At 32.0% G+C, this 23,048-nt stretch overlaps 5 protein-coding genes across 9 annotated transcripts; 2 read left to right on the plus strand and 3 right to left on the minus strand.

The window, feature by feature from the left end:
• Positions 1-1,946: 1,946 nt before the first annotated feature.
• On the minus strand, positions 1,947-3,383 carry LOC108337480 (uncharacterized). 2 transcript variants are annotated; one of them, XM_017574012.2, is made up of 3 exons: positions 3,251-3,383; positions 3,055-3,122; positions 1,947-2,866 (listed from the first exon to the last, which is right to left on the minus strand). In XM_017574012.2, exon 3 carries the CDS (start codon positions 2,832-2,834, stop codon positions 2,241-2,243), a length of 594 nt encoding a protein of 197 aa, XP_017429501.1. In that variant the 5' UTR covers positions 2,835-2,866; positions 3,055-3,122; positions 3,251-3,383; the 3' UTR covers positions 1,947-2,240. The 2 variants fall into 2 exon arrangements, with proteins under 2 accessions (XP_017429501.1, XP_017429502.1); XM_017574013.2 differs by having other exon boundaries at positions 1,947-2,851; positions 3,251-3,349.
• A 5,494-nt stretch (positions 3,384-8,877) lies between these two features.
• Positions 8,878-12,477, plus strand: LOC108338710 (syntaxin-61). Of its 2 annotated transcripts, none has more exons than XM_017575758.2 (7): positions 8,878-9,037; positions 9,447-9,557; positions 10,344-10,457; positions 10,633-10,823; positions 11,354-11,444; positions 11,814-11,879; positions 12,021-12,477. In XM_017575758.2, exons 1-7 carry the CDS (start codon positions 8,984-8,986, stop codon positions 12,129-12,131), a joined length of 738 nt encoding a protein of 245 aa, XP_017431247.1. In that variant the 5' UTR covers positions 8,878-8,983; the 3' UTR covers positions 12,132-12,477. The 2 variants fall into 2 exon arrangements, with proteins under 2 accessions (XP_017431247.1, XP_017431248.1); XM_017575759.2 differs by having other exon boundaries at positions 9,014-9,037; positions 10,340-10,457.
• Positions 12,478-13,736: 1,259 nt separating this feature from the next.
• Positions 13,737-14,482, plus strand: LOC108338712 (protein translation factor SUI1 homolog). The gene is made up of 2 exons (XM_052880298.1): positions 13,737-13,889; positions 13,972-14,482. The coding sequence occupies exon 2, from the start codon at positions 13,996-13,998 to the stop codon at positions 14,338-14,340; it is 345 nt and encodes a 114-aa protein (XP_052736258.1). The 5' UTR covers positions 13,737-13,889; positions 13,972-13,995; the 3' UTR covers positions 14,341-14,482.
• Positions 14,483-14,531: 49 nt separating this feature from the next.
• LOC108337651 (TMV resistance protein N-like) lies at positions 14,532-17,628 on the minus strand. Of its 2 annotated transcripts, none has more exons than XM_052880297.1 (3): positions 16,319-17,628; positions 15,695-16,189; positions 14,532-15,537 (listed from the first exon to the last, which is right to left on the minus strand). In XM_052880297.1, exons 1-3 carry the CDS (start codon positions 16,768-16,770, stop codon positions 15,486-15,488), a joined length of 999 nt encoding a protein of 332 aa, XP_052736257.1. In that variant the 5' UTR covers positions 16,771-17,628; the 3' UTR covers positions 14,532-15,485. The 2 variants fall into 2 exon arrangements, with proteins under 2 accessions (XP_052736257.1, XP_017429709.2); XM_017574220.2 differs by having other exon boundaries at positions 16,322-17,627.
• Positions 17,629-17,695: 67 nt separating this feature from the next.
• On the minus strand, positions 17,696-19,486 carry LOC108337693 (disease resistance protein RPV1). 2 transcript variants are annotated; one of them, XM_017574267.2, is made up of 3 exons: positions 18,901-19,486; positions 18,462-18,791; positions 17,696-18,157 (listed from the first exon to the last, which is right to left on the minus strand). In XM_017574267.2, the coding sequence occupies exons 1-3, from the start codon at positions 19,431-19,433 to the stop codon at positions 18,046-18,048; spliced, it is 975 nt and encodes a 324-aa protein (XP_017429756.1). In that variant the 5' UTR covers positions 19,434-19,486; the 3' UTR covers positions 17,696-18,045. The 2 variants fall into 2 exon arrangements, with proteins under 2 accessions (XP_017429756.1, XP_052737050.1); XM_052881090.1 differs by having other exon boundaries at positions 18,458-18,791.
• Positions 19,487-23,048: the final 3,562 nt, after the last annotated feature.

Genomic DNA, 23,048 nt, shown 5'->3' on the forward strand with positions numbered 1-23,048 from the left:
ATGGTTAGGTTCCATTTATATGTTTAAGGTAAAAAGTGTTGTTAATGTCTTATATGATTGGATCATCCTTAATAGACTCAACAATTAATACGTTTATAATGGCTGAAATATATGAAAGTAGTTTGTTGTGTTTTTATGTAACAAATGATAGACAGCGTTGAATGCATTTCATAAGTTTACGATCAAAGAAGAAAAACCAAAATTACTTTATAATTTGAATCCAAAAAATAGTTAATAAGTTTATGTTACTTAAAAAATATCATGTGAAGTGAGAAGGTGAATGTGATCCTCTTCATATGGCACCCGAGAGGGAATGTGGAGGGTTATTTGGAAAGAAAATGTCCCGTATAAGATTAGACATTTTCTGTGGAGGGTCTGGCATCATGCTATTTTTGTCATAGGAAACATTTTCATTAAGAAGCTGGTTTTCCCATGTGGAGCAAGAGACAAATGCCAGGTTACCATAGTCTATTACTCTAACTCTGCACCTAACATTTTGGTTGGGAAAATGGGACACAATCAAATGCAATGCTCCCTTACCATCTATAAGGATTAACCAACCAAACTCTGTAATCCTAAATTTTTTGGTATATTTGGAAAGCAACAAAACAACACTCTTAATCCAACCATTGATCATTGACAGTTATAAAAGCTCTTTTAATTTTCATACCAGAACTCATTTCTCAAGAGGTTGCATAACAGAAGAATGCTTTGCAATGCTCTATATTTTTGTTTCTATCATTCATTGAATTTCATATATTGTGTCTAACTTATAAAACACTGCATATACCTTGACTGTGCTATAACAGCATCACCAAGAGTTACCTAGATGATACTATAATGGCACTATGATATTGCACAGTAGATAATTTAATTCTCTCTTCATGTGTTTCTAACTTAAAAACATAAAGGGTCTTAATCAGTTTTGCATTCAGTAATTCTTTTTAGCATGGAATCAAGGTGATGAAAGTCGAAATTCGAAACAGACAACAGAGGTAAGAAAATGATTGGGGAGAATATAAAAGTGGTTTAAAATTGAAACAAGCTACAAAATGCATACTCTATAGTAGCTTGTATTAAATTAATGTTATGGTGATCAAAGGTGAAAACTGATAGGGACTGCTACATACTGGGTGTTTCTGTTTTCTCTTCTTTTCCCATATTGTCACACGTCATTACATACTATACATTGATCTACTCTATAATTATTAGATGACTCGAAGTTGGTGAATGTCTCTGTCAATTTCCAATGACACACTGGTTTAATAATTTAGATCCCTTCTTTCAGAGTTCTGGTAATATAAGTCACGTTATTTTACAGATTTGTAAATGCTTGTCACTTCTTAACTGAACAAACAAACAAGTACTTGAGTTCATACCACATTTATTTCAAATTCTAAACTCATTCAGCTTTAGACCAATGAATAGTTTATATATATTCGAAACTTTTTAGTGAAATTTCAAAGCACACTTGTTTTATTTTTGGACTGGAAAACTGCAGAGTTTAATATATGTTACATCTTCTTGGAAGCTAGATCAGTGATATTAGTTTATTCAATATTTCAATGGACTTTGATTTCCCTTAATGCAATAGCATTCAGATGGGGGAAATAGTATTAAAAAAAAAACCATTCACTCATCAATGATTAAGAGAGCAATAATTTTATACACTTTCTGGTTTCTCACAACTCCTCCTTTTTCTTTGTTTCTATCTTTTTCACTCATCACATCAAATTTCTTATTTTATCTTCCATCTCTTCTTATCTCTCTCCTCATCCAATGGAGGATACACCTCACAGAATCTTTATTCATTATAGAGTAGTAATAGAGGAGGAGGGAAGTAGGCCTAGGCTGGGAGAGATGGACTTGTGCACAGGGAAGACAAAGATAAAGAAAACAAAAAAAGAGTCACAGAAAATCACAATCAATGAAGAACAGAAAAACACTTTTATCCTTCAAAATGATGAATGGCTTTAAAATTATGATTCACATCCACCTTTGTGTTTTTATGGATGCTCAAAAACACAAAGATCCCATCAATTTGGTACAACAGGAAATTGAAATCAGTTATGTTTGCCACAGCATATTTGATTCACAGTTTTCATGGCTAAAAAATGCTCTTATACCCCAAGCAGCATGAACCAATATCTCCATTGCTAAGTAACCACCAGCTACAAACTCACTATACATCCAAAATGTGAAAGAACTAATACTACTACATCACCACTGAAGAAGACCCTTTAAAGTGATTCAAGGAAACCAGTTTTTGAGAGAACAGCATTCCTCACTTTGCTAAGATCCCTACCTTTGAGGGTTCTCCCAGCACCTTCTAGAACAGAAAAGGAGGATATCTGACTCCTTGCAAGCCTTCTGGCAATAAACTCATGTGGAGGAAGCTTTGAATCAGCCTCATCATTTTCCTCTCCATCCTCATCACTATCCCCACCATAGTTACCAGCACCATCATCCTCACCATCATAATCAGCATCAAACCTTGAAGTACTATTCTTGGCGGGGTTACTCGTATAAATTTTTGACCAGTCAGGAATTTTGACAGGTGCTGATTGCTGAAGAACCTTGGCTTCATTGGAGGAATTACCACTGCTATTGTTACTGCTATTGCTAGATCTTGGCACCATTCTGGCTGCACTGGGCCTAGCAGGAACAGGAACAGCAGAGGACTGATCCTTCTCTTTGAACATGCGAACCCCAGAAGAACCATAATCACTTCTGTTCTTGATAACATCCCAAATTTCTTCTTCATCAAAATCTCCATCTCTCAACGAATTCCATATCCCACTGTGCTTCCTGCCTGGACTATATTTATCTCCCATTATCAATCAACCACTTCCTGCATAACACAAATCTGAAGAAACTTGTTTCAAATGGTTGAACAAGAATTTTCATTTCAGCAATTCAAGCATAAAACAGAAGAGAAAAATTGGAAGTTGTAGGGAGAAAGCAAGAAGCAAAAGTGCAGGAATAAATAAATCACAGGAGGTGATTATACAGTGAGATATGTGATATTTTTTACTGAGGAAAAATTAGAACAACCTTATTCTGTTGTCCAGGAATCAGAAGCTTGAAATAATTCAACTTTATGAAGATTCTAAAGGGGGTTCCTGAAATATGCCAAAGAAAACAAAAAGTTGAGTTGATAACAGTGGAGTGAGGTTGAATTGTGATAGCAAGAGAAGTTGAATTTGACATATATGTGATGGTGAGTGAAAATCCAAAAGGTTTGGGTTACCTGAATATGTATTTGTAGAGTTGAAGTGTAATGAAAGCAGCACACAGAGAAAGTGAAGAACACTGCAGCACCAAAATCTGAAGGGAAAGAATAAGACAGTGTTGTCCACAAAATGATGGCTGTCCAGTATTTAACTCTACAACCTCACACCATTAACTATTTTATTTATTTATTTTTTAAAATTCTATTAATGTAAAATATATGTTAAAATTAATGATTAATTTATACTTTTATATTTTTTTGTCTATTAAAAAGACTGAAAGCCTGAAACATTATTGAACATTTGAGTAAATTTATTCTAGCTGAGCATTTTTAATCTCTTTCTGTGATTATTTTTAACCTCTTTCCGTATTTTTTTTTGCCGAATTTTTCTCTAGATTTTCCTAGTAAGTAATATATATGGAATCTCTAAAATCTAGAGTTTCGTAATAATTCATGATTTATTGTTATATAGAAATAAATTAAATTCATAAGCATATTATATTAATATTAAATGTAATTCATTATTATAATAAGATTAATTTTTGTATAAATTAATTATTATGTTTTTTCCAAAAATAATGAAGTTTCAAATTAATAATAGAGTAAATGAATGAAATTTCATATTAATAAATAGAGCAAATAACAGAAATACTTTTATTTTTTTTAATTACAAACTTACTTTATTGTTCAAAATTCCGTCAATGAGATACAAACTGTGTAAAAGCTCTTTCATGTATAAAAACTAATTCTTGTTACTAATAAAGTTATTATCATTTTTTACAAAATAAAATAGAGAAAAAATTAAGAGTATAAAATGAGTTTATTATGGAAATAAAAAATGTCTTGCATATAATATGGAAGTTTGAAATATGCAAAAAAGTATTTCAAAAACTCAAGAAGGTGGTTTTTTATATGAAAAAAAAAAGTATTGTAACTAATGTCTTGGAGTGTTGAAGTTCCATATTAAATAAAGATCTTACAAAAAAGTCAAGTACTATGCTAATTAAATGAAATAATAAATGAAGTAAATTCACTCAACATATTTAATCTTGTGTATTAATTAAAATTAATGAATAATGATTAACTTATACAGAAGACCGTACTATTGCACATTACATTTATTAATTATAATTATTTCCCAGATACATGAACTTGCATAACAATAAATATATTTTAAAAATTAATATTATAATTAGTAATTATTATAAAGTCCATACCAAGAATATGATTCTTCGTTATTGTATTGAAAAAAATCAAATCAAATTTTTATTATTAACTACATCCCTATAAGAAAGTTGATAATTTATTTTATTGATTTTTGCGTGAAAAATACTACCTGCAAAACATTTATTTTATATTCTTTTATTTTTCTTAAGTGTGCTTTTAGAATTTAACAAGGTCCTAAATTTTCATTGTGTGTGAAAATTGTTTGAATTTGATGCACATAATCCAAATAAATCAATATATTCACTTAAAGAATACTAATTTAGTAAATTGAAAAACAAACTATACTACTTTGCTAAAGGAATCAATATTTTAATTTTCATTACATTAACAAGTACTATTCGTTTTCTTCTCCATTATGACATTTCATTATTAGCCATCAATAATGAAGCATTAAGAATTATAGATATGTGATAGAAAATTAACTCAATTTTAGGTAACTGACGTGTAAGATAATATGGTTAGATAACTATCTAACAAACAAATTCAACAATAAATCTAATAAAAAATAAATTTCAATAAAATAAGATCTGATTCGGGCCATATTAAAAAAAAAATCTAATTTAATATAATAAAACTAATTTATAAAATAAAATTTAAACTTAATTATATACTATAAATTCATTGTGTAACTTTCAACAAATAAATTATTATTTTTTCAAATCAAAACTGAAAAAACGTTTTAAAATAACTAAATAAGCAACACAACAAGATGCTTAGAAATTGGAAATGAGTAGATACATTACATTCCCTTTGATTGGTTGGCTAATAGATAAAGACTGGCTATCATTATAAGGAAACAGACAAAAATGTCAAAGTTTTCAACACAAGAACACAAATGTTAGGAATTTGTGAAAGAAGTATGATACACACACGACACTAGTGACACACAAACATTTTTGTTTTTTCTTCAACATAATGTCAATCTAAAGACACATGATTAAAGAATATGATAAATAGAATAATAATAAGATTAATTTAAAAAATATAAATAAAGATAATGTTTTTTGAGAATGAGGTTTATAATATGGTGAAAAAGGGATGAAAGGAAGGCAGCATAGCACTACTAGCTCATTAATTAACCTAATAAACCAGTAATACAAGTAGGTATAAAATTAAAAAAAGCTAAAATGCTATTTTAGGAGAAAGAAAAGTGGCACACGGATAATCTATGTTCTGTCGAGCACAACACATATGGTCTGTCAAAGATTTTATGTTATTTTTCTGGAAAAAGAAAAGCTGCGTAGGAAATGGTCGAGGAAGTTCGAGGTGTTGAAGAAGGAGACAAAGGTGGCCCACATGCAGCAATTGGCAATCCACATTCAAGGTACGTAGATATCCATCAGCAACACAGAGCAGAAAATTTTCAGCGTCTTAGCCCAATCAACATTCATTAATAGTGGGAATCATATGTAAAGAATCTGCAAGATTTCCACCGTTGGAGCAGAATCTTCTTGCTAAAAGCTAAGCCATGCACAGCATTCATACGGCGGCCGAAAAGTGACAGCACTGTGTCAAAACAATAAAGTTGATTAACAAAAGAGAGTTATATTATGTAACAGACAATGTTGTTTGATATTATAGGATTACGTGAAGTTTTGTATATACTACATGTAATAGTAGGGATGTATTGATAGTCAGATAGGATCGATATACCACACTAAGTGAAGAGTTTTGTCGTCTTTTATATATTTTCTACTAAATTTAATAATTTCACATAATTTAAAAATTAAAACTTATAATAATTTAAATATTATATATATATTTAGACTTTATATAAAGAAACTGAAAATACTTACAGAGTTTTGAGTTTAAATACTGAAAAGTGAAAATAACCTTATAGAAAGCTAAAATGATATCGAAGAATGAACAGAAAAATATAAAGAAGTATTTAGACGCGATTCTGAATCCACCCGAAAACAATAACGATTGAAAGACTTTATTTATTTGTTTTTGGGATGGTTGGAGAGAGATTATTAAGAAATGCGTATGGTAATGAATCTCTTGAATCCAAAGTGTAGTTTACGCAGCTGACAAACACATTTAATGAATGAGACAAAACCCACTTCACTCAAAAGTAGTTCTTGCATCTGTGAACTCAGAGGAGTTTGCAATTGTGGATGAATTTTGCTGATGCTAAAAATTTACTTACATGTAATAGGATTTTTTTTATTGTAATAATAATAATATCTTCTTATTCTTTATTTTTATTGTCTTTTTTTTGTAATTTACGGAAATAAAAGATTTTAATAAAAGAAAAGTAGCATTTATTTACGTCTAATAATTTTATATTATTTAAAAATTGAAATTTAAAATATTTAAAATATTTATTATTTTTCAAAATATTTTTTAAAGACAAAATCATAATTCATAAATTTTAAAATAAATAATATCTCATAAAAAAATAATTATTCTCAATATGAGATAACAATTTTGATACTTCTGATCAATCTTATAACATGTATTTACTTTATATGATTTAGCCTTTTGCAATCTTTATTTTGTCCTGTATTCGAATCCTGAAATAAGATATGGGATGACATAATTAACATGGTAATAATTTATTAACTTTGGAGAAGTTAACTTCCAGAAAGATGATTAGAGATTCCTTTTAACTATCCTCAAAAGGTTGCAGGAAAGTTATATTGTTAGGTTTAGAATAATTGTTAATGGTTTTCGTCACATGAAATATTTATGTCATGAAAGACGATTTTGTCTCAATGCTATATATATCATTTTCAAGTTTCTCATAACATACTTTACATGTGCATAAATTTTTGTGCTCATTTAATATAATATTAATATGTAATAGGATATGTTACATGCGAATTAATATAAACATTAATTTTAATCAATAATAATAAATAATGATAAGTTTCAATAATAATGATAATAAAGTTGAAATAAAGTGAGAGTATAAAAAATGTTATTTTCTAACCCAAATCCTCGTTTAAATAATAAATATATTATCTAACAAGATATAACAAACATATTTATTTATCCTAGCGTTAAACAACTAATTACCGCGTGATTTATTCATGCTTATTTAATTCTAAAATTATCATAAATATGATAATATGAGTTTGGAAATATTTTCCAACGGTAAATTATATACACATAGTATATTAAAAAATATTAATTTTTTTTATCATATCCCTCCAATTTCAAATTATGTTTGAATCGCTTCCATTTATTATGTCATTCTGAAAATGGCTACTGCACATTTTTTTTTTCTTTGATCACTGTTTTATAGAATTTTAGTCATTTTCATAATTTTATCTCTCTTTGTTCAATGTGCTTATTAGCTAAAACATATTTTTTGTTCTTATTTTATTGTTTGCGTTATGACTTCAGAGAGTTCGTTGGGGTGACAAAATACGTATGAGATAACGTATATTATTAAATTAAATTGAGTCACATGAAGAATTATAGTCATAATATGTGATAAAAATTAAGTTAAAATAATTTATATACAGTCTTCTGTAAAATTATACAATGATTATATATATATATATATATATATAATACACTCTTCATAAATACAAATAAATAAATATAAATAAATTTTGGATGTAATGAGCAGATTTTGGCTGAGAAAGTTTTGAACTTTTTCTTGTAGTAGATACTAAAATTATCCAATATGTATACAAAATTAGTGAAGAGGGTAACTTTATAAAAATTACGAATCATTTACTTATTTTTATTGTTATTTGTTTTTATACTAAATTCACACACAATTAACATGATGTATAATTTTAATTCAATAATTAGATTGATTAAATTCATTTTTCATGAAACTTTTAGAGTATAATATTTAATATAAGTTAACAATTTTTTTTTATTTATAATAAAAAATAAAAATTATAAATTTGAGATACTCAATTATATAAGTAAAATTTTGTAAAATGAGCTAAGAATTATAGTGCAGAAGCGAAAGTTCACAATTTTGGGCCTTTGATGTTCGGTCCAATTACAAATACCAAGCGGGCCAAGTACTACTTACACCAATATTTTTCTTACTAATGCATCCCTTTTGTTTTTAATTTTTTTTTTCAAAATTACCTTGTCATATTGCCAAGGCCCTATACTAATAAAAATAAAATGTTAATTATTTTGAGTTTTATAACTACACAATAGTAGGGTAATTTTCTTATAAACTAGTTAGAAAGTATGAATTTTTTATAACTATTATAAAAATAAACAAATTTATTATACTCGTCACTTTATAAGTAAATGACAATTTTTCTGAAAAAAAAAACCACAAGTTAAAAGTTTTTTAATTAAATTCGTTTACATTTTCATTATTGATAAAATGTTTTCTTCTTTTTTTCCTTTAACTCATTAAGTCCAATTAAAGTTTTGAAAACCCAATTAGTTAAATTTATTATATATATATATATATATATATTATAGATTTTGTAGCATATAAAGAATTTTGGGAAGAACACATGAAGCTGAAGCAGAGTGTGTCACTGTTCCCCAATTTTCGTGTGTTTAGTGTGAAGCAGTAGGAAACAGCAGTACACTATGCCTTCAGCTCAAGATCCATTCTATGTTGTGAAGGAGGAGATTCAAGAATCTGTAAGCATTTTCTTTTTCCCCATATTAAGTAGGTTTTCTTGTAAGTTCAATTATGAAAATGAACTGAACTTGTTATTTTTGTCATAAATCATGCGTTCTACTTGAAATTTCTGCATCATTTCTCTGTTACTCGTACAACTGGATCCAGTATTTTACGTGATTCCTCTTCGTCAATCTTAGCTGAAACTATTAACCGGGATATTTTTGCTTCTAATATCATAAGTAATCGATCTGAGTATGCTATTTTTGTCTGCAAATTTGGAATTTTGAAGAAAGCCCTGTTGCGATCTGTAACTGTTGTATGTGTAATTGAAGCAGGAAATAGAAGTTGGGATTTTGTTAATGGCTGCATGAGTTTTTTTGGATGTTATGCAATTTATTGACTGACTAATTTTCATTTTCTGGTAAGATTGATAAGCTGCAATCTACTTTTCGCCAATGGGAAAAAGCTGCTGATGATGGCGAGCGATCCAATCTTTCAAAGGAAGTTCTTACTAGCTGTGAAAGCATTGATTGGCAGGTATACCAATTGTGTATGTTGAACCGGTGACAAGTTAGTTGGCCTGTAAATATTTGTTTTAAATGAGTTTTATTCATTCTTCCAGTTTGGTGCTACCATCGATTGTAGGAATTTGGGTTTGGGTGTTATTAAATAGACATTCGAGGAATGTTTGGATTATAGTACAATCTAGGTCAGCGGGAAGAGGTATATTTCTTTTCTTGATTGCGGATATTTTTAGTGTAGAAAGGAAAATGAGGGATTTGTACTTAACCATCCGAAATGCTTCTGTTGAATGCTGCAATTTATGCCATTCACATGATATTCTTCTATCATAAAATCAAAAGGAATAGTTAACCCTGTCATCATTGCAATGATGCAAAATATATGTAAACATATTTGCTAAATTATATTGTTAATATCAAAGCTCATTAGTTAATTATAAAATGTATTATATCCATGTATTTTTATTTAATCACTCCATTTTTTCCCCCGTTAGGCATCCAAGCAAGAAGAGCAAAATCACCATTAACCCTCTTCTCCTTTTCCCCTAATTTGACTTTGCTCTCCCCTTTTGGCAATATAGGAAAGGGTAAGGAGGGGAGTGAAAATGAAGTGAGGTGAAAATGTTTTGATTTTCAATCTTTGATGGTTGTTAAATTCGTAGTAGAGAAGAGGTAGAAAGTTGCTTGTAGCTCTAGAAGCACACTCTTAGTCTAGCCTCCCTTTGTCACACATCTTAGACTATTGTTTATTTTGCAATAGAACCTATTCAAACTGCTGAAATACGATTTTTTTGATAGAAAGGTAGATGAATTGGACAAAGCAATTTCTGTGGCCTCTAGAGATCCTTCTTTGTATGGCATTGATGAAGTGGAGCTTGAGAACAGGAGGAGGTGGACCAGTGATGCTCGTAGCCAGGTATCTGTAACTACTGAACTTGATTAAGAGTTAGGAGAATACTGTTGCTTTTTTTCTCAACATAATGTACAATTGTTCGTGTGGTATTTCTCTATTGGTAGCTCGCATTAGATTTCCTTCTCTCTCTCTCTTTTTATCTGTATGGTGCTCTTGAATGATTGGAGTTCATTATTAGGTGAGCACAGCAAAGAAAGCAATGGAAGCGGGAACACGCTCAAATATAACAAACAATGCTAATCTAAATGGGATGCGCAGGGAATTAATGAGGCTTACTAATTCTCATCAATCTGCGTCTGACCCATATGCTACCCAGGATAACGACGATCTCATAGAATCAGAATCGGACAGGCAGATGCTTCTTATAAAGTACTTCTTTTCTCCCTTTCCCTTTCTCTCTCTCTCTCTCTCTCTTTTTCATATGGCATTTAATTAAATATTTGTTGTTTGCCCTCCTTTTAATTGGCTTCTAGATTAAACTCTTTGCCAGCCTCTTTAGTGCATACAAGATGCTAAATTGTATTTTGATTGACCAATGTTGCCCGCACCTTGGCCCTCTCCTGTTTGAGACATAGGCGGGCTCCTCCGTAGTGGAAACATGAGCCTATGCTTCTTCTGCTTCTCTTGTAATTATAAATTTCTGTTCTGTGAATTCATTGTTGCTAATCATTTGAGTTTTATTTGAATCTATTATTACTACAAACAAAAAATCAAAACTAAAAGGATGGATTCCTTTTTTCTTTCCTCTGGAAGAAAAAGAAAATGGGGGAATGAAAAGACTGTGTCAGGTAGCCTTAACACAGCTAAATGCTGGTATTAATGTTCAAGAGTCTGGGAAAAAATCATCCTCTGGTTTCTACTTTAGTTTTTACACATATATTATCTATTGGTGTTGATAGGAGACAGGATGAGGAGTTGGACGAACTTAGTATAAGTGTACAGAGAATTGGAGATGTTGGACTTACTATACATGATGAGCTCGTTGCACAGGTATATTTGGCATATTTGAGAAGATTTTTTGTCTGTGATGGTATCATTTTTCTTGTTGGGAATACCTGGTTTCCACCATGTGACTTGGAGATCACTGGTTTAAATCCCAGAAGCAGCCTCTCTCCCCTTGCAGGGTCAAGGCTGCATATTTCTATCATACCAGAACACCAATAGGGGGGAGTCCGTCATGCACTGGATTCCCTTTTATTCTTACTATTTTTTGTTTCAAAAGTTGGAAGCTAGACAACACTGTTGCACTTAAGTTATGTGTTTCGTTTGAGTGTTTTAATAAGAGTTGTGTTCTAATGTCTTTTTTTGTTTCTGTGGAAAGTTTCTCTTTCTAAATTTGTCAAAGCCTTGATGTTTCAGGAGAAGATTGTTGATGAACTGGGTAATGAGATGGACAGTACATCCAATCGTCTAGATTTTGTCCAAGTGAGTTTCTGCTTCTAGTTTCCATTGTCTCATTAAAATGTTTATGATCTATCTGGCTTATTGCTGTCATTAATTAGCAATAACAAAAGGGGGAAATATTGAATGTTAAAGCTGAATGTCTCTCATTGTTTATGATATCAGAAAAAAGTAGCAATGGTCATGAAGAAGGCTAGTGCAAAGGGCCAGATCATGATGATCCTGGGTTTGCTGGCTCTGTTCATGTTCCTCTTTATCTTGGTATTCTTCACCTAGTCATTGAGACAAAAGTTTTCGTGTTTGTACATGAAAAAGGATCTAAAGCTTTTGTCAAGATACCAGATTATTGGGAAATCCATTATGCTTAGAAATCAAGTGGAAGCCTCTTTGGTTTGTTGAAGGCAGTGAAATTTTTTATTATGATGAAAAGGGAAGCAATGTGCTTGAAAATATTACAAGAAGATTTGGTTTCTGGCAGTATAGACTGCTAATGTGATTTAAATGAGTTGTATTCGTTTTCAAGATTGCAATGTTTGATGTTCTTTTTTTGAATTCATACATGTACCAAGATAGATAGCTTATGACAGATTTTTATACAAATTAACCCATTATTTACTTGCTCACAGGGACAAGAATGACGAGTTGCTGTTTTTATCACGTTACAAACTGAAATGATGACAAAAAAAAGGCTGTTGTGTTATCTAAACCTGCATTCATTCACAAGTAAATAACATGTTTGTGAAAACTGATTTTTCTTTTTCTTCCCGTTCAGCTATTTTATGAAGAAAAAAAAGGTTGTTTATAAATTACATTGAATCTTTGGAACATTAATTGTAATTTAGTAAAAGGTTTTTTTGAGAAGTAAATAACAATCACGAATATGAAAATTTATGGTTTATGACTATTTTATGATATTTTTTGACAGCTTCTTTATACGTCCTCTAAGAAAAAAAAATGTATTTTTAAATTTATACATAAAGAAATAGGGAATAAGAAAAGAAATATTTTTGTAGAAAGCAAACAAAAATATTGAAACTTACAACAACAAGAAAGATCAGAGATTAAAATTGAAGAAATATATGTGATTATATTTCATGAAAAGTGTCTATTTATAAGCCTATAGCCAAAATGATATTTTTTAAAAAAACTGATCTGATAGGTTAATTTTGTAGAACTTAAGGAAGTGTAATCTGTCCTTAGAAGTATATTAAGTTTCAATCACTTAGAATTTATAATTTATTGTTTATTTTATACCATTACATGATATTATTTTTTTACGTACAAAAACCCCTCAAATTTAAATAATATGCTTTAGCAGAAAGGTTTAAATGTACCTACCAAATGCACTCATGATAAAAAAAAATTCCTTTCTAATAATTGAACAAGAATTTTTTTTACTAAAGATAACATAACACATGTTCACATTCATTTGACACATCTAACAAATATGAAATAATCTTAAAAGAGTAAATTTTTATAATTTTTTAAAAAAGAAGAAAATAAAAGTAAAAAAAAATAATGTCAAAGTAAAAAAAAATTATATGTATGAAAGTATTATTTTTTTAACTTTTTTTAGGCAAATTGAGATGTTATCTATAACACTCAACCAAGCCAAGCATAAGAACAAAAAAGGAACAGAATCTCCAAAGCAGGCAATTTGAATGTAAATTCTTCTTTCCATCGTTCTCTACCATACAAAGTATGTTGCGATTCTGTGCCTTCAATTACCACCACTCATCAACCTCATCCAGAATATGATACTCCATCCACCAAAAAGCACTTTATATTCTCATATCAAGATTTTCTTTTATTTCACTTTTGGCAATGAAAGTCAAAACTTAACATCAACATGCACAAACATTTACAGAATACTGCATACAACAAAAGCTGTTCTGCATGATGGACAAAAAAAGTTGGTCCTAAAATAGTTTCACTACACAATCACACGAACCACTCTATATATATACAACAAACCACTACCTATTCTCCTCAATTCGCTCTTGCTTTCTTTGCAAGTCTTCCCTTTTCTCAGAGGTTAGTCTCTCCTTCAACCAGATAGTTCCGAACTTAAGAAGCATGGTCTGAAATATTGTGTAGCTTATGGTTTGTTTTGTAGGTTTTTTGTTGCAGGTGAATATATATGGTTGAAGTGGGTATTTTTCAGATAACAAGTAACAGTTTCGACCCATTTGCTGAGGCTAAAGATAGAGATGCCCCCGGGGCGAAGGAGTATGTGCATATCCGTATACAGCAGAGGAATGGGAAGAAGAGTTTGACGACAGTGCAAGGTCTGAGGAAAGAGTTCAGCTATGAGAAGATTCTGAAAGACCTGAAGAAAGAGTTCTGCTGCAATGGTAATGTTGTCCATGACAAGGAGCTTGGCAAGATTATCCAACTCCAAGGTGATCAGCGCAAAAACGTTTCTCACTTCCTCATTCAGGCTGCACTTGTTAGGAAGGACCAGATCAAGATTCATGGTTTTTGACCACCTACCTTGTACTCATCAACTATACCTATCACACTGTTTCTGAAATAAGTTACATGTTTCGAGTATTTGGTCATCTTCTTTATGTATGAAGAAAAATCCTACGATGGATGATCATAATGGCATAAATTTATTTACTCTATTTTGATTGGATTGCATAATCAATCTCATCAATTATCCACCAAACCCTTTTTACGAACACTTTTAATTACAAGAGTAAAAAGAATGAAATACATTAAAAGAGTAATAGAAATGAGGGTTTTGCTCCTTGAATTTAGCACGTTCAATTGAACTAACTGGAGTAGATTGTCCTTAGACACCTCTGTTTGCGGTGTTATTAAAAATAATTTAAGTGTAAGTGTAAATCATTGAATAGAATTCACAAAACTAAATACTATATAAGAAAAAAAGACTCAAAACCAATACCTTGATATTTTAGGTTAAAGATGTGTCAATCCTTTAATTGATTAAGTTCAAATTACATATATATAATTTCTCTTTAATAAACAAAACTCATAAGTGGTAATAGAGTCACATGCTCGTCTTAATAACTGACGATTCTGATAATAACAATACAACAACATATCAAAGAAGTTGTGACAATCCCCTAAGTGGGTTAGTCTCAAATAACATACATATAATTTCTACCTAATGAAAAAACCAATCATGAGAGAGGTAAGGAATGTAAATATGTAAATATGATAACTGAAAAAATGAGGAATAAAATGTGCATTGTTATCCAAAATTACGACAATTTTCCTCAGTGTTGATTGTAAGTATTAGTACTGCTATGAATCTGTGAGCTAAAGCTGCTGAAAGAACCATTTGTTAAATTACTTGATCGGTTCTGGCTGTTGGGAATCTAAGTACGAGCTTAAGTCTCACATTAGATAGAAATGATAAAGTAGAGCAGTATATGAAGATGAAAGACTCATTAACCTATTGTCTTAAGGTTTTGGGTAAAAAGTAATGTCAATCTTGAATCCATATCTCATACGATGTTTGTGTCTTGTAGTAAACTTCCTCCTTGATTGATCCATGAGGAGTGGCTTCCACATCGATTTAGTCAATGGAAATTTCCTCAATTCTTCGTTCAACTTGAAGAAACCACAGCAATTTCTTAGTTCACTCAAGTTAAGGACATTTTAAATTTTACTGGCCATTTCCACGATTTTTTCAATAAATTCGTATTCGTACCTACAAAAGTAGAAGGCCATTTAGCTCATTATCTACAATTTTCATTTTCATTCTAACACTCATCAAACTATATCTGCACAAAGTAAGTGCGACCCAACAAAACACAGACTGCAAAATTCAAAGCCTTAACCAGCACAAAGAATACTATTTACTGTACCCCGTTTTCATGCACCATCCTTTCAAGTTGGCGACTTGAAACAAAGCTGACCTCCATTTCTTGACCTTCTCAGAGTCCTCACCCATCACATTTTCATGTTCAATCATGGCTTCACAATAACTTTTTCTCTGATGCCTTATATCCGACGGTAACACTTTGTAAAAGATGGGGCAAACCAGGTGGTTTTTCATATCCATGCACTCAAGGATCCTCAAAAGCTCATCAAGAGAGGAAGGGGAACGTGCATAGTTTTCAGAAAAGACAATGATTGAAAGCCTTGATTTTTCAATAACCCCAACAATAGATTGTGAACTATGTTCCCCATCACTGATGAAAGTATGGTATCCACTTCGGCTCAAAGCATTGTAGAGAAAACCCGTGAAGGAGCGTGTATCTTTTCCACTAAAACTCAGAAAAATGCTGTAGCGGGGTAACAACTTGGTCACATGTTGCACAATCCTTTCAATGAATTCATATTCATATTCATATTGGCACCTACAAAAAAAGAAGTTCAAGTTGTTGCATTTCTTTTTCTGTCAAAGTTTAAACCAGCATTGAATATCCACTGTTCCTTTGTGTTTGATTTAAACATATTTGAAAAAGTATCTGCAAACAAATGTATACCACCTTCCTCTTCCAAAACACCATCCCGACAAGTTGGCCACTTGAGCCAAAGCTGACCTCCATTTTTCTACTTTCTCAGAGTCCTTTCCGAATCTAGCTTCATGGGCAACCATGGCCTCGCCAAAACTACCTTTCAGGTGCCTTACATAGAACGGATCGACTTCGTAAAAGATTGGAAAAACGGCTTGGTTCTTTGTGTTCATGCAGTCTAGGATGTTAGCAAGTTCATCAAGGCACCAACTGGAAAACGCAAAGTGTTCGGAGAGAACAACGATCGAAATCCTGGATGCTTCCAAAACGATCGTATATGCAATTTGGTCGGCACCCTTCAACTCGTCATCATCCATGAAAGTTCTGAATCTAGCCTGCTGCAAAGCAGCATAGAGGTTACCTGTGAGGGTGTGGCGCGTGTCCTTCCCTCTAAAGCACAGAAAAACGTCATAACGCGCCATAGCATCGAAATGAAATGAATCAAGAACTCAAACTGAGTGTTATTGCGATTACTTAGATGTTCATTGCAGGTTGCAACTTTCCTTCTCTCATGAAATACATGAACATTAATTGATTGGGACCACCAAGTGGCCATTAAACATGGTTTCTGGAACATGGATCTAAAAATTGTCAATGGAGTTAATTGTCAATAATATCATCCCATCAAGTTGACGACTTTCGGCTGATTTGGATGATATTGCGTGAAGAGACCGACAAAGGCACGTGAAGAAGAGGTCAAATATTCTCAAAGTAAACAAAAATAAAATGTTTAGGAATCCGATTTGAGTTGTATAATGATTAGAAAATAGAAACTTGAGTATGAAAATAATATCACAAACAATGGGTTTTAAGATTTTGGGTTGAGGAGTATCAATACTTTCCATCTATGAATTTGAAAGAAAGATAAAAAATCTGTTATTCTTGATCAAAGGTTGTGGATGATGAAGGGGAGAAAAAGGCGCAGCATAAACAGAGGGGATATTAAATCTGCATGATATCAGAAACTTGGTGACTGTTCATGTTGCAAAAAGGAAAAGAGAAAACCATACAAGGAAGAGGAAAAGAGAAAAAACTCAATGTATAGTCTTATGATATCTATTTTGCAAGAGGTGCATAGCACCATATATATATATATAATCCTAAAAGGCTCGAACAACAGTATATCGTAGTATCGTGTTAGGATGAACAGCAAAGCAACACTCTCAGCTTCACGACACTTGGTACCCTTTTGCAGTTTCACATGACAGCTCCATTGATGAAACATGGTATTTTGATAGTGAAATTTTATGTAATCTCACGTATTTAGGAAGAAGACAATACTTTCTTTTCTTTTTATAGAGCTATCACATCTGTTAATGAAGAACTAAGAACGGATAAAAAACCATATGAAAATTAAAATTGAAGTTTAAAAATTTAATTGTGTATACTATATTTCTATTTGTGTCTGAGTAGATTACAATGTCTCAACAGCAAGTATTCAAACTCTGATTCATGGAACCTAAGCTAATGAAAACGTCCATGTGCTAAAATAGCACCACTCATCACAAAAGATGCAGAAAAAACACATCAGACCTCAAGAATTAAACGAGATTTAAAAGGAATACAAAAAACCATTGGAACTGCAACAGGGTGCAGAAACAACACTTATAAGCACAATTCAAGGATTGTTACTGATGCCACTATCAGTTGCTTACACAGAGCTCCACGACATGTATATTTTGACAGTCTTCATTTATTCATTGTTCTCCGTAGCTGTCATTGGAACAAGGAAAGGAGTTGTTATATGCTTCCTCATCTTCAATATTAATGAGCCGTTCCACAATCCTTTCTATAGATTCATGATGGAACCTGCAAAAGTACAAGACCTTTTAATACATTTATCTGCATTTTTTCTCCTAATTAGGACTTTATGCATCTCATCGGAGCAAAAATGTTAAGCTCCACTGATCAATCTTCTAACTAATGTATTGTGCTGTACAAAAACAACACACAATACCTCATGTCTCGGACAATCACTGTTTCTTGTTTAGCATTTGGATGGCTATTGTTTTTTATTTTTTCTGTAAGTTTTACTACTTCTGTATTTCAATTTCACAAAACATTCCAACAAACACCAATTATAAATACAGTAATAAAATTTAACATTACAGACTCATTTTCACTGAGATGCTCTCCTTCCAAGTTGGTGATTTGAGACAAAGCACACCAGGTGGAATATCCATAGTTTTCAGAGAACACAACAATTGAAACCCTTGAACTTTCTATTGCTCCCATTAGCTTTTGAGAAATTTGGTTCCCACCCTCCAATTCTTCATCGTCCATGAAGATTTTGAATCCCTCTCGGCGAAGGGCATTGTATAGAAAACCTGTGAGAGTGTAGCGGGTATCCTCTCCACAAAAACTCAGAAAAACATCATATCTTGACAGGCATTGCACGGCTGCTTCCACAATCTTTCGGATGAATTTATATTCGTATTTGTGCCTATAAAACCACAAACCCTTCGAAAATTCATAAGAAGATAAAAGGGTAAGTCATTCAGAAGTGATTCTATGATGTGCCAGTACAGATCAATTCATGAAAATAATCATACCCCTTTTGGTAAAACCATCCACTCAAGTTGCTGACTTCAGCCAAAGCTGCTCTCCATTTATTCATCCTCTCTGGGGAATAATATCTTTCTTCAAATCTATTAATGGCTTGTTCATATCTACCTCTCTGAAATCTTACGTCAGTCGGTTCCACTCCGTAAAAGATTGGCCATACGAGTTGGTTGGTCCTCATCCTACACTCAAGGATGGCCACAAGTTCATCGAGACGTTTTGAGGAGGATGCATATTCTGGGGAGAAAACAACGATGGAAATCTTTGACGTTTGTATTGCTTTAAGAGCAGAGGGTGAAATATTGGTGTCATCATCAGGTTCATATTCATGTTCTCTGAAAAGGGTCTTAATTCTCTTGCTGCGCAAAGCATTAAAGAGATTACCAGTGAAGGTGTAGCGAACATCTTTTCCACCAAGACTGAGGAAAACATCAAAGTTTTTTCGTTCACTGGATGGATGAGAAACAGTGGCACCACCAGAAGGGTCTTGTTGACTCAGTCTATTGTAACTTTCTGCCTCCATTCTCCGGTTTAGCGTTGTGTTCAGAATGAATCATAATTTGAAAGGAAATTGAAAGTAAGTTAACTGTTATTGTACGAATTTGAAAAAGAGGAAGAGTGAATTTATAAATAAAATTGGTGAAAGTTGTACGAATTTGAAAAAGAGGAAGAGTGAATTTATAAATAAAATTGGTGAAAGTTAGAGTAAGATTTTGATTTATACAATAGATAAAATAAATTTAATTGATAGAAATTAAAAATTATTAAAATGTTTTTAGTGGTAAAAATAATATAAAATTATATTTATTAATAATATATTTAATGGTTAAATTATTATAAGAAGGAAAAATATAATTTAGTATGATATAATTTTTTGTTATTGACAATAAAAGAAGTATAAAATTTTTTGAATTAAAATAAAAATAAAGTTGATGTAATGTAACAAATTAAAAAATAAGTTCATGTAATACCATCATCCAATAGTTGAGGTTAGCGAATTGACACTTTATGTCCATAGATAAGTTGGTTTGACTATTTTTAATTCGTTGAACATGCTTTTTTATTTGTTTCATATCTTGCATTCTGTTTTGTAAGTTTTGTACTTCTTTCACATTTGAGTCATCATATGAGGATTTGAAGGATATGGAAAATGTTCAACATGTTTATCATGTTGAGGAATTTGATCTTGTGGTTGTCCTTCGTCTTCATTAACATCGAGGATCTGCTGCCAAACACCATTGACATTGACAATATTCATCCTCTTCAAAAAATTGGCAGAAATGTTGTTTGGTCTCAATTTGAGTGATGACGTCAACATCAAGATGTACTCCACTATATTGCACTATTTGGGTAATCAATACACCATATTGTAGATGTGTCATCGACCTTGCATTTAAGCATATGTTGCATTATGTGATGAGACCAATTGATAAATATATTATTTCTAGCATGCATAACATAAGGATATCTTCTTGCAACAATTTTGCATAATTTGCAGCTCGTGGAGTCAACATATGAACGACAACCTAATGCAGAAGTTTGTCATTAATGTTCAACCAACCGTTTTCATAGTAGCCAATATAATGTTGCAATCATAGGAAAAGTCATCTGGTATATTTTCGAAGGACAATTTTTGACCCTCGTATTTTAAATGGGCAACATTCAACCAATCATTTGGTCTCAACTTATTTTGTTCACCTCACTATGAAGATATCCATTTGTTGATATCCTTATATTTGAATAGAAGACTTTTACCAAATTTAGATAGAAGGGTTGGTCCAATGATACAAAATTTGATACGCCTTGAAATACAAGATGATGATAAAAATAAAGTCTAGAGGTCGCAAATGAATCAAAATTCATAACTTTTAGGACCGCAAGATTTCTTGTATAGAAATAAGCTGTGTAGTGCTCCATGTGATGACTATCACACTGAAGAAACGACATTGGTACAAAAACAGCGTATAACGTCACGCGTTCAACGTCCAACCGCTAAATAGCCAATGTTAAAAATGACCGGTGACATTTTTGTAAATAAATGCAATTATTAGATGTCGTTTAAAACTCTAATTCGACGTCAATTTGTTATAAGACGTCGAATATTTAGAAGTTTGATGACCTATTGGATAAATATTGCAAAAATGTTTGGCCCGAAGGTGAAAATATACTTACGTATGACGTCGAATGCCCTAGAATTAGACGTCAAAAGGTTATAAAACGTCGAATGCCCTAGCGTTAGACGTCAAAATGTTAGCGAATTCAATAAAAATTTGAGCGGGAGATTGAAAATTCATTCACTTTATCTTAACGCACGAGACCCTTTTCTCTGCTCAAACTTTTCTCAAACGAAGTTTGACAGTCATCATATGTAATATTTCTTTCATTTGATAAAAATGCATGTTAATTAACTACTTTAGGTATGATTTTCATTTGTTTTGACCGATTATTTTCATGTTCTTGTCTTTCATAGGCGCATTCTAATTTCTCTCTCACGGGTGCCAACACTTTATTCCGACGAACCTACCTTTTGAAGATTAGTTTTCGTTTTCGTTTTCGTTTTGAAGAACTTATTTGTTAAACTTGTTTGTTGTTATTGTTTGATTGAACTTGTTTATTGTTGTTGTTTGGTTGAAGTTGTTTTTCGTTGTTGTTTGGTTGAACTTGTTTGTTGTTGTTGTTTGTTGTTGATACTACACTACACGTTCATAGTTCGTACTTTATAAAATATCAAAAACTGAAATTTATTGTTTTTCTTTTTTCTGTTTTTCAGGTCTTCGTAGAGATGTAAAAAAAGGAATCGCAATTAATTAAACAAAAAAATAAAATTCGACGTTAATTAACATAAAGTCAAATTTTTTAAATTCGACGTTAATTAAGATAAAGTCAAATTTTTTAAATTCGACGTTAATTAACATAAAGTCAAATTTTTTAAATTCGACGTCAATTTAACATCTCCTGATATGATGTTGAATTACTTCTGATATGATGTCGACCTTGAATTCAACGCAAAAGGTAATAGTTGGTTCTTTTGCTTTACAACTTCTTCCCGTCCTTTTGACACTAATAATGCAGCAATAACTTAAAAGAAAACAAGGACAAAATTTGAATTATATATATGCAGAATACATTATACTAACAAAATAATTTTAAGAACTTCATATAAACTTCTAATTAACAACTATATGCACAATACATTCAACATACAAATACTATCAAAATAATGCACACTTATAGTAATAGTAATTGAACAGCCATAATATTACACGTACCTGTTGAAGACTTATGAAATTATATAGCCAACAAGGAAGATATTTTGAAAGAGCTACCACCCAAAACTCAAAGAACCACTAATAGAGTATAGATGCTCCAACAAAGCACCAGGGAAGGAAAATAACGAGAACCACGACAGATCTACCACGAAATAACTTCCAATATACAATAAATGCTCCAAGAACGCAGTAAGGAAGCTACGAGCACCGGCCAAATATATAGCAAGCAATCATAAAATCCACCCTCATTGGCAAAAAAACACCCACCACCACACAATAACCCACTAAAACTTCAAAGAAATACCTCCAACAACAACCACAGATGGATCTCGTCCACACACCAACTTCACAACTGCAACAGAGATCAACTTGTTCAAAGATCAACCTTCACACCTACACCAACATAACCAGTGAATCTGCCTCTACAAGTAAGATCCAACACAACCAACTCGTCAGCCTCTCCAACAGATCTCCACCACAGATGCAAAACCTTCATAGCCATGTCCACGTACACCACGCTTCCTCTTCCTAAAACCTGTAACATACAATTAGAAGAATGTGTTGCCATTAAAAGCTTCGTCTCCCCCTACTTCTCGCTACATGACCCGTGGAAGTCCCTGCTACATGAACCATGGAAAACATTGAAGATTGAAGATGTATCCATGGAAGTCGTAGTTGCGTCAAGCAAAGAGAACTCTAAGATTGTCACTCGTTGGAACCGGATGCAATTCATACTGGAACCGGCTACGCTAATGGTTATGACTACGCATGAAGGTGGAACCGGCTACGCTAATGGTTATGACTACGCATGAAGGTGGAACCGGATATTGCCACTGGAACCAGATACATAGCTTCTTGGAACCGCTGTT

The sequence above is a fragment of the Vigna angularis genome, chromosome 7, assembly GCF_016808095.1.
Source record: "Vigna angularis cultivar LongXiaoDou No.4 chromosome 7, ASM1680809v1, whole genome shotgun sequence".
NCBI lineage: Eukaryota > Viridiplantae > Streptophyta > Magnoliopsida > Fabales > Fabaceae > Vigna > Vigna angularis.

Coding starts and splice junctions, on each gene's coding strand:
- LOC108337480 (XM_017574012.2), bottom strand. CDS start 2,834: ATGGGAGATAAATATAGTCCAGGCAGGAAGCACAGTGGGATATGGAAT.
- LOC108338710 (XM_017575758.2), top strand. CDS start 8,984: ATGCCTTCAGCTCAAGATCCATTCTATGTTGTGAAGGAGGAGATTCAA. Junction 9,558..10,343: donor GTGAAAGCATTGATTGGCAG/GTATACCAATTG, acceptor TTTGATAGAAAG/GTAGATGAATTGGACAAAGC. Junction 10,458..10,632: donor CCAGTGATGCTCGTAGCCAG/GTATCTGTAACT, acceptor GTTCATTATTAG/GTGAGCACAGCAAAGAAAGC.
- LOC108338712 (XM_052880298.1), top strand. CDS start 13,996: ATGGTTGAAGTGGGTATTTTTCAGATAACAAGTAACAGTTTCGACCCA.
- LOC108337651 (XM_052880297.1), bottom strand. CDS start 16,770: ATGGCGCGTTATGACGTTTTTCTGTGCTTTAGAGGGAAGGACACGCGC. Junction 16,190..16,318: donor TGTTTTGGAAGAGGAAGGTG/GTATACATTTGT, acceptor CTTTTTTTGTAG/GTGCCAATATGAATATGAAT. Junction 15,538..15,694: donor GGATGGTGCATGAAAACGGG/GTACAGTAAATA, acceptor CTACTTTTGTAG/GTACGAATACGAATTTATTG.
- LOC108337693 (XM_017574267.2), bottom strand. CDS start 19,433: ATGGAGGCAGAAAGTTACAATAGACTGAGTCAACAAGACCCTTCTGGT. Junction 18,792..18,900: donor GGATGGTTTTACCAAAAGGG/GTATGATTATTT, acceptor GTGGTTTTATAG/GCACAAATACGAATATAAAT. Junction 18,158..18,461: donor GAGCATCTCAGTGAAAATGA/GTCTGTAATGTT, acceptor GTACTTTTGCAG/GTTCCATCATGAATCTATAG.